The 9893-nt window shown below is 44.6% G+C and overlaps 2 protein-coding genes across 3 annotated transcripts in view; one reads left to right on the top strand and one right to left on the bottom strand.

The window, feature by feature from the left end:
• Window positions 1-1307: 1307 nt before the first annotated feature.
• Window positions 1308-4428, bottom strand: Pdzd11 (PDZ domain containing 11). Of its 2 annotated transcripts, none has more exons than XM_021152907.3 (7): window positions 4352-4428; window positions 3764-3878; window positions 3271-3354; window positions 3009-3065; window positions 2348-2446; window positions 2069-2129; window positions 1308-1891 (listed from the first exon to the last, which is right to left on the bottom strand). In XM_021152907.3, the coding sequence occupies exons 2-7, from the start codon at window positions 3848-3850 to the stop codon at window positions 1857-1859; spliced, it is 423 nt and encodes a 140-aa protein (XP_021008566.1). In that variant the 5' UTR covers window positions 3851-3878; window positions 4352-4428; the 3' UTR covers window positions 1308-1856. The 2 variants fall into 2 exon arrangements, with proteins under 2 accessions (XP_021008566.1, XP_021008568.1); XM_021152909.3 differs by having other exon boundaries at window positions 4282-4409.
• A 171-nt stretch (window positions 4429-4599) lies between these two features.
• The window catches only part of Kif4a (kinesin family member 4A), a 102729-nt gene continuing 97435 nt past the window's right edge, over window positions 4600-9893 (top strand). Inside the window, exons 1-2 of the mRNA XM_021152906.3 lie at window positions 4600-5053; window positions 5169-5283. Coding sequence (XP_021008565.1) covers window positions 4934-5053; window positions 5169-5283 — 235 coding nt within the window. The 5' untranslated portion in view covers window positions 4600-4933. The remainder of the gene's footprint in view (window positions 5054-5168; window positions 5284-9893) is intronic.

The raw sequence follows: 9893 nt of genomic DNA, 5'->3' as shown, positions 1-9893 counted from the left end.
GAATTCCTAGGAAGACTTAAGCTAATTTTACCTCCAGCTCTGCTCAGGAGGTTCAGCACCAACAATGTAACAGAACTGAGTCTCTAGCAATGCCTTTAGTATAGCTGAGGGAGGATTCATGGGAAGAGCCAGTTTCCACATTTCAGCCAGTTGAAATTTTATCTTGCTTATTTAAAAGAGTAGATTCCAGCCTGGGTGGGGGTGGGAGTGGTGATTCACACCTTTGATCCCAGTACTCAGGAGGCAGAGGCAAAGGATTTCTGTGAGTTCAAGAGGCTCTACAGAGTGAGTTCCAAACCAGCCAAAGCTACAGAGAAACCCTGCCTCAAAACAAAACAAAAACAAGCAAAACCAAAACAAAAAATAAAAACCCAAATAAGTAAATAAACAAATAAGGTAGATTCCTGGGTTCTCTCTCAAATGAAAAGAATCACTCTCCAGAGGCAGGTAGGAGATTCTGTTCAGCTCCAGGATTCTTGCACATGTTTGCTTGCCACTCCCTGCAGTCGAAGAACAGACAACTTTGGGAGCCTTTTCTCTCCTTCCACCATGTGGGTCCTGGAGATCAAACTCAGATTGTCAGCCTTGGAAGAAGGCATCCTTTCAGCCCAGAGAGTCCCCTCGATGGCTCTGCTCTCCCTAGGATTCTTTTTAAGTCAAATGTTGGGCTTTCGCTATAGCAGCACCTCCTCCAGAGAAAAGAACCTTTCAATTATGACTGGGTATTTTAATGTCAGACAATGGAGACAACACCATCATGATCGGTGCGAGGTATGTAATGTTCAGTCACGAGGACAACAGAAAGCTACCCCAAATGGGGGTAGGGTCAGAAAAAGGAGGAAGTTGGTAATTCCCACTAACTACAAGTGGGAAACCATTTTCCTACTGCTGTGAAAAGGAATAATCTATGCCACTTCCTTGGCTTAAGTTCCAGATCAGAGAATGTGGGAAAATATATATTATATTAACACCAACCTCTGTAGCACCAAGTGGAACACTCCTGGGGAAGGGGCAGTTTTACCCAGAGACCTTGACTCTAGGGATCCCTTAGTATTGAGAGACAGGGTTGCTCTCTGTAGACCAGGCTGGCCTTTAACTCAGAAACCCGCCTGCCTCTGCCTCCCTTGGGATTAAAGGCGTGCGCCACCACTGCCCAGCTCCCTTGGGTATTCGATGGCTAGTGTTTTTTAAGCTCCCAAGTATTCTGGCCTGATAACAGTTGTAAAGTAAGTATGACATTGCTGTTTCTCCCAGTGTTTGATTGATGTATTTGTTTTCCTCAATGGCATTTTATATTCAAGCAGTAGTATCACTCAAGCCACATTTATTCAGTATTGTGTTTTTACTTTGGGTGGGGGCGGGGAGGAGCAGGAAGTGTCTCCTTGGAGTTTTCTAAGTGTATGGGACTCCAAGGTATATGTACAAGGACTGGATGGCATGGCCAGGCAAATCAGATGGAAGGTTCCCACGCCCAGCTGGAAGGTTCCCAAGAGTTTTTTTCTACTGATTTCTACGAATAAAATTAGCTGTATAAGTGACCAATCTAAGGTACCTGATAAACACCAGTTGTTTTCTAGTTGGCTTTGCCCCACAGGCTACAGGCATTTAGACATCACTATCTTCTTCCTTTTCCAGAATGAAACTCACCTAGCAAACTAGGGACCTCCTAGTACAGTACAGCTAATACATAATACAGCTGGTAAGCCGTCTCCCCATCCTCCCCATCCTCCCCATCCTCCCCATCCACGAAACCAGGACGGTGTGGAGAGTACAATTTCCTGACTTCTCCAACTTCTCAGAGGTCTAGCCAGCTTGTCCTGGCAGATCCCACACGGAAGGCTGTGGGCTGCAAGTCTCTAGTGCACAGTCCGTTCCTTTTGGCGATGATAATCTGGGGTAAGAAAGAACACAGCACATGATTTTTCAGGATGAGCTCCTTACTTCCCGTTCCCAACTTCTGGGGCTTGCCAGTATCCATATTTCAAAGAGTTCTACTTACCTAGAGCCCTGCCATAGAAGTAAAAAAAGAAAAGAGAAAAAAGAAAAAGAAAAAAAGAAAGTGCCTTACTGTAGGGAAAGAAGCGCACGCGCATGCTGATTTCTCGGGCTGTCTTCAGGATTTCCACAGCCTGGAAGGAACATGGCAGCTTGTACAAATGAAGAGCTATTACTCAGGACAGAACTATAATACAACAGTGGAATGCACCCCACCTAGCTCACTAATAGCTGCTCTCTTCTGGTACATTTCCCTTGAAGAGATGCTTTCTTACAGATAAGGCTATTCGGGTCCAACCTTTCCTACCTGAGATGGCTTTGTGCATGACTATAGTCCATGTGCTATGCTTACTTTGCTGTGCTCAATATCTTGGAAATCCACATCATTCACAGCTAGAACTTGGTCCCCTTCTTGAAGTCCTGCTCGATGTGCATCCGAGTCTGGAATCACCTGTTAGTGAAGGGGTATCATGTAGTTGTGAGGGAGTAAATCAGGAGACTGCAGGGCAAATTCAGTGCTCTTCAAATGTGTTATTTTTGGTGATACCGCAGGGAGATTAAGTGGCTTGCTAGTGAAGTTTGTTTTTTGAGATTCTTTTCTTTTTTTTTTTTAAATTAAAGACAGGGTTATTCTTTTGTATCCCTGGCTGCCCTGGAACTCACTCTGTAGACCAGACTGGCCTTGAATTCACAGATATCTGCCTATCTCTGCCTCCTGTGTGCTGGGACTAAAGTCCTATGCCACCATTGTCTGCCTTGACTTTATAGATTGTTACCTACCCCTAATCTTCCTGCCTCTGCCACTCGAGTTCTCAGAGTACTGACATGCCCACATGCCCCAGCATACTGGCCCCAAGTACAGTTCTGAAAAAGAAAGGCTGAATTTCCATTATGTCTATTCTATGACTCCACCGGGTCATCCATTTTTTTATCTGCTGGGCCACCAGTGCATTTTAATATGATAACAAAGTAGCTAGCCATACAGCCTATCAGACACACACATTCACACAGACCTTGGAGATGAAGATGCCTAGCTGCGAGGCCTTTCCTCCTCGGATGTTAAATCCCAACTGAAAGACAAAAGGACACAGGATGCAGACTCAGCATAGACATAAGAACAGGGACATCTATGTACTCAGAAGAAAAGGAGATGCTATAGAAGTGTCATCTCTGCTTTTCTGGTCGCCTACCTCCCAATCCACATCCACGCCCCAACCAAGGCCAATTTCTGGCATGGACCAAACGTTACTGGAATAAGAGCCCCTATAAATTTACCTGAGCACCAGGAGGCTTCTTCAGTGTGACAATTCGGGGTAGAAACTGGGTCAATTCATTGTTGTAGTCTGGGTGGTACACTCTCTGCAAGATACAGCAATCCCAGAAATCTTATTCCTAGTCTTAGATGTGTTACATCTACCTTCTTTTAGAATATCAATAAACCAGATATATGTCAGGAATTGGTAAAGCCATTGACTCAGTTTACAAAGCACAGATAAAACAGTCCAGAGGAGTGGCTGTTTAGTCTCGGGACATGCTAGAGGCCCTATAGATCCCTAGTCCTTTTTTATTGACAGGATGGAAACTAAGGTTCTGAATTTTCAGAATTCACCAGTGTGAAGGGTTCTGGCAGGGTGATTCTGCAAGAAGTCGCCAGTGGGTCACTGTTGCTCAGAATTCACCTAAGATCCACTCTCCACTGAGTTTCCTAGCCCTGCTATTTTCTCTTTCATAGATCTCATGATTATTCAGGAACACAGATGGTGCCCACCTCATGAGGAGGTATCCACGCTGGAGGGTTTTCATAGGCCGGCAGGAAGACCACAGGGTAGTCATCATAGGGAATCCGGTTGTCCATTTCAGGCAAAGCCCTGAAAAGGACGAATCTAAGAAAACGAAAATGATTTTAAAAAGGACCAAGCACTCTAAGTTCCAGAAAGCCTTCCATCCGAGGGCCATTCCTTTATGGGACTAGCCCACAAGTAGGTGTTAAGATTGGGGGGTAGGGAGGAGAGGCAGGCTACAAAATAACAAAAACAAAAGACAAAAAAAAATAATTTTTTAAGCACTCTAATGGCATGTTTGCATTTCTCACAATTCTACAAAAAAAAATAGGTGTCACTGCTTCCAACCTAGGAAATGAGAATCTACACATCTACAAAGATCTACTTTAAAACAGCAAGGGAGTGCCAACTCTCAACTATCCCATAGGGATTGGGGCCAGACACAGTCTCTAGAGGTGCTTAGTAAACGTGGCGTCCACAGACGGGCTCCGTCTACACGGGCTACCTTCTAGATCCAGGTCCTGCAACCCGCCCGAATCCCGCGCTCGCGACCACTTAACTCAGCGCCACCTCACCGGTAAGAAGGCCTCGGTCAGCGACAGCCAATTCGGCTGTCGGAACCGGAAGCGGATGCTCTACCACCCTGCCGGGGCGGAGCTCTCTTTGGGCGAGCCAGCGCTCCGGCCTCCTCGCACGTCACGGTATGCGTGCTCAAGTTCGTGTGCTTCTCACAGGCTGTACGCGCTCCGATTGGCTGGCGCCTCTGGGATCAATTTGAAACTTGGCGGTTAAAGCTCCGGTTGGAACAGGGCGCCAGGGAAGGTCGGTGAAAGGGACGTTTAGTTTGCTGAGTTACGGGGCACCGCGTTAGCTCCGATTCCGCGCTTTGGAGCACTTTAGGGCTTGGGGTCGCGGTTGCCGTCTCTGCTGGAGTTTCCTTATTGCTGACGCCGCTTCGCCCTGCAGTATTGGGACTGACAAACCTTTAGGCGGTGGCCAAGAGTGACAGGACACCGTGATCCCGCTGGGAGGGAGAGTGCATCAGCGAGTTCCGAGCTCTCCCACCGCCTGAGAAGGGCCTTTCCACTCCTGCCAGTCTCCGGAGGCTCCTGGGAGAGCCGGCTTCACCCGGCACGGACACCTGCTGAGCTGGTACCATGAAAGAAGAGGTGAAGGGGATTCCCGTAAGAGTGGCACTGCGTTGTCGCCCCCTCGTCTCGAAAGAGATTAAGGAGGGCTGCCAGACGTGCCTTTCCTTTGTGCCCGGAGAGCCTCAGGTGGGTAGTTGAGTCTGGAGTGGCTTCCTCCACAGCTGAGGCTGAAAGGAGCGAGGGGCGTGGTCAGGCATTTTTTTTTTAATCCTTCCCCATCCTTGTCTCTTGCCTCTTGCAGGTGGTGGTTGGTAATGATAAATCATTTACCTACGATTTTGTGTTTGACCCCTCTACTGAACAGGAAGAGGTCTTTAATACAGCAGTAGCTCCACTCATAAAAGGCGTGTTTAAAGGTGAGGCTGTCTAATTCACTGGGCGTTTGTGTGGGTGGGTGAGTGGGTGGGTGGCTCATATAGGCACTACAAATAAGAGGAATGGATGAAACAGACGTCTGCCTTTAAAAACAGCCCACAGCCTAGTAACATATCCAGTTTATCTTTGACCTAGACATATTTTGCTGTCTTGGGATCTCACAGAGAACCTTTCATTTCAGCACTTGGGAGGCAAAGGCAGACAGATCCTGTGAGTTCGAGGCCCACCTGATCTACATATCAAGTTGTAAAACATCCAAGGGTCCCTAGTGAGATCCCTCACTAACAAACACACACACACATAGCCAAATAAAGAATATACGGTCTTTGTTTGGTGCTGATTGTGAACTAACCTGCTGAAGTCCCAAGAATGTTCAGATATCCAATATAGTCTCTGGGCTCATGAGGAGTTCAAAGTCCACAGGGTCAGAAAATAGGTAGAAGACTAGGAACTGGGATCCAGGAGGGCAGTATTGAAGCCTCTCTCACCATCTCCCGAGCTTCACTCAGGTGCCATAGCACCCACAGATGACTACATAAGTGAGTTTACACACAGACAAATTTTAAATTAAAAATTTTAAATTTTTAGGGTGAGTTTTCTTTTTTTTCTTTCCCTTTTTATTTCCCCAGACACTTTGCGTATAGCTCAGGTTGGTCTTAAACTCACAATGTAGCCAAAAATGCATATGATGGCGCATGCATTTAATCCTGTCATCTAGGAGGCAGGCAGAAACAATTGAATCTCTGTAAGCTCCAGGCCAGCCTGGTCTGGTCTACACATCTAGGGTCCCAGGCCAGCCAGAGCTACATAGTGAGACTCTGTTTAATGTGTAGTGTATATGGAGTGTGAATTGTACTGTAGAAGCTCTAGAAGTTTCACTGTTTTTTTACAACATAGTGTGGGAATTGGAAGGCTGGCACTAAACTCCATTAGGGGAGTTTAGGTTAATTTTCAAGCATAGGGAACTTTTGAGATAGGTACAGGTGGGATTTTTTTTAGATAGATCGCCCCCTCTAAAGCCCTTGAGTACTATGGCCAGCTAGTAAGCTTTACTACAGAAGCTAAGCTTTTTGGTTTTTGTTTGTTTGTTTGTTTTGTTTTCGAGACAGGGTTTCTCTTTGTAGACCAGGCTGGCCTCAAACAGAAATTCGCCTGCCTCTGCCTCCCGAGTGCTGGGTTTAAAGGCGTGCGCCACCACTGCCCGGCAGAAGAAGCTAAGTTTTTAAGAGCAGGATTCTAAGTAGGACCTGAGAGATGTCTACTTATCATATTAGTTAAACTGGTTATGAAACTTTCTTTTTTTATTGAGAATTTCATACATACATGTGTTTATCAAATCTTCTCTTGTTTTCTCCCCTCCACTTCTTTCCCTGTCTCCAGCATATATATTCTTTTTTTTCTTCAGCTCAGAGTCAGTTCAGTGTTGCCTGTATGTCAGAACATCTTAGGGTGCATGGGCAGCCTCTCGGTCACATCCCTGAAGAAAACTGTCCCTCCTCCAGTAGCCATCAATTGCTAGAAGCCTGTCATCTAGGTGTGGGACTGAAATGAGTGTCATAAATGAGTGTCAGCCTGTGTCCATGCTGGGATTTTTGGCTGTCTTGCTCTTGTGCAGATCTTAGTAGTTATTCATTTAAAACTTAGAACCATATCATACTAGTGCTTTTAAATTATTAAATATGTTGCCTATAATCTATTTTAACTTTTCATCCAAATGCTTTCTAGTAATTAGATGAACTTTTGGTGTCTTGTGTGTGCCAGGGTCTCATTTAGTCCAGGCTGACTTCAAAGTAGATATGTAGCAGAGGCTGCCCCTTAACTCCTGATCCTTCTGTCTTTACCCGTAAAGGGTTTGGGTTATACACATACACCGCTGCGGCCATCTTCAGTGCCTGTTTACATTCTTCTTTGAAGAGAAGTCACAGAATCATAGAGTAGCCTACTTGATAGTTGCTTTCTTTTGGAAAACTCAGATTTTTTTACAGTTAACTATTGTGTGTGTATCACAGTGTGTGTGGGGGCTCAGAGGACAACTTGCAGGAATTGGTCCTTTCCTAACACATGCATGGCCCTGACCTCTACAGGCACTTGCATGCATACAGTGCACATAAACCCACCCAGATATACAGACTCCCAAATCAATTAATCACAAATGGTTCAGGAAAAAAAATGAGTTCTTTATGCTATTCTTGCTGAACTACAGTGCTTTCGCTGTAAATTTATAAAAAGAAAACTTAAGCCAGGCAGTGGTGGTGCACATCTTTATCCCAGCACTTGGGAGGTAGAGAGGCAGTTGGATCTCTGAGTTGGAGGCCAGCTTGATCTATGGATCGAGTTCCAGGATAGCCAGGGCTACACAGAGAAACTGTCTTGAAAAAACAAACAAAACAAAACAGAAACTTAAAAAATGATGTCATGTCTCAGGGTCTATCGAGCATCTTTGTGTGCGTGTTAAGTGCATGCACGTGTTTGTTCTGGTACCCTTGCTCATGAATGACTAGTCGAGGGCAGAGGTGAGCATTAGCTGTTTCCCTCTATTGCTCTCTATCTTGGTTTTTTGAGACAGGATCTCTTGCTGACCCATTTCAGCTAAACTGCCAGTTTGAAGACCTCAGGATCCACCTGTGTCTGCCCTCTCAGTACTGGGGCTGCACAGATACTTGCTATCATGCCCCATTTTTATATGGGCATTAGAGATCTGAACTCAGCTTCTCATGCTTGCACAGCAAGCAGTTTACCCAGACCCAACCTTTATTTATTTATTCATGTCTTTTCTAGTTATCTGTTTTGTGTGACTTGTGTGTGCCGGTCAGAGCACAACTTGTAGGAGTCAGCTCTTCTACTCTATGGGTTCTGAGGGCCAAAGACAGGGCTTGGCTTTAAGTGCTCTTATCCACAAGGCCACCTTGTCAGCCCCTGTTTTTTCTTTTAAGACAAGGCTCATGTAGTGCTGGCTTTCCTGGAACTCACTAAATCACCAAGGATGACCTTGAACTTTGGGTCTCCCTGTGACCTCCCCAATGTCAGGATTCCAGATGTACACCACTGTCTTAGTCAGGGTTTCTATTCCTGCACAAACATCATGACCAAGAAGCAAGTTGGGGAGGAAAGGGTTTATTTGGCTTACACTTTCACATCACAGTTCATCACCAAAGGAAGTCAGGACTGGAACTCAAGCAGGTCAGAAAGCAGGAGCTGATGGAGAGGCCATTGATGGATGTTCTTTACTGGCTTGCTCAGCCTGCTCTCTTATAGAACCCAAGACTACCAGCCCAGAGATGGCACCACCCACAAGGGGCCTTTCTCCCTTGATCACTAATTGAGAAAATGCCTTACAGCTGGATCTCATGGAGGCATTTCCACAACTGAAGCTCCTTTCTCTTTCCAGCTGTGTCAGGTTGACACAAAACTAGCCAGTACAACCACCCTCCTTGATTTGGCTTATGCTGTGCTGGAAAGCAAACTCATGGCTTTGTGTATGCTAGACAAGTACTTTGCCAAGTGAGCTATAGTCCCAGACTTTGTTGTAAAACTTGAAAACACTGTAGTTATAGAAATGTTGCAAGAACAGCATAAAGATGCCATTTTTTTTCATAGAATCATTGGTAATAAGTTGTTGATGTTATGTTCCCTGAATACTTTACTATATATTTCCAGTAAGAGTCATGACATAGCCATTATAATTACAGAAGTTGCAATGTCGTGTTACTACTTTCTCATCCTCAGCCCTGTTCAAGTGTTGCCAGTTGTTTCAGTAATACCCTTTATAGCAAAGAATTAAGTTCAAAAATCATGGTATGATTAGCTGCTGCGCCCTTCTTTAGTCCCCAAGTCTAAAGTAGTCCTTGAACCTTTGGGCTTTGTGTTTTTTAAAGCTTTCATTGTTTTGATACTTGAAGATTACAGAGCACTTGTTTCTTTCTGTTTGCTTTTATCTAGTGTTATGATAAAATTTGAGACGGTTTTTTGTGTTTGTTTGTTTTTTAGCAGAAACACCACAGGTGTGCTTCTGTATTCTCATTGATTCCTGTCAGGCAGTATATGGTTTTAATTTGCCCTATTCCTGTTATTGTTAATATCAATAATCTGACTAAGGTAGAAACCTACCAAATCTCCTTTTGTAAAGTTAATTTTTTTCTTTCCTTTTTGCATATTTTTTTTGTTTCTTTTTTCTTTTTTTTTCTTCTTCTTTCCTTTTTGCATATTTGAAAAAGCATTATATAGTTCTAATTCCCTTCTTCCTTTTCTCTTTTACATGCTTTTGTTTAATTCTCATCTAGTTTACTATTGCTTCCCCCCACTCTCGGCTGGAGAGTGGAGGGAAGCAATAGTATTTTTAATAATTAAATTGCTCCTCACTTCCTTTTCCTTCTCCCAACTCCTACCATGCCCCACCCCTTTCCCTCTTCAGTACATGGCCTCTTTTTAATTCTTGTTACATATACACTCACACAGTCGACTGCATGATATATAAATAGACCTGCAGAGTCTTCTCAGTGTTGCTCATATGTGTATGATTCAGGGCTGACCACTTGGTATGGATAAGTTAAGGGGGATATCCCTGGGGAAGATGGAGTCTACCCCTCTCAGC

This window comes from Mus caroli, unplaced genomic scaffold (assembly GCF_978045245.1).
Source record: "Mus caroli unplaced genomic scaffold, Mus_caroli_1 scaffold_5, whole genome shotgun sequence".
Taxonomy (NCBI): Eukaryota; Metazoa; Chordata; class Mammalia; order Rodentia; family Muridae; genus Mus; species Mus caroli.
Note: the sequence above shows the minus strand (reverse complement) of the source record. Positions and strands in the feature narration are given on the sequence as shown.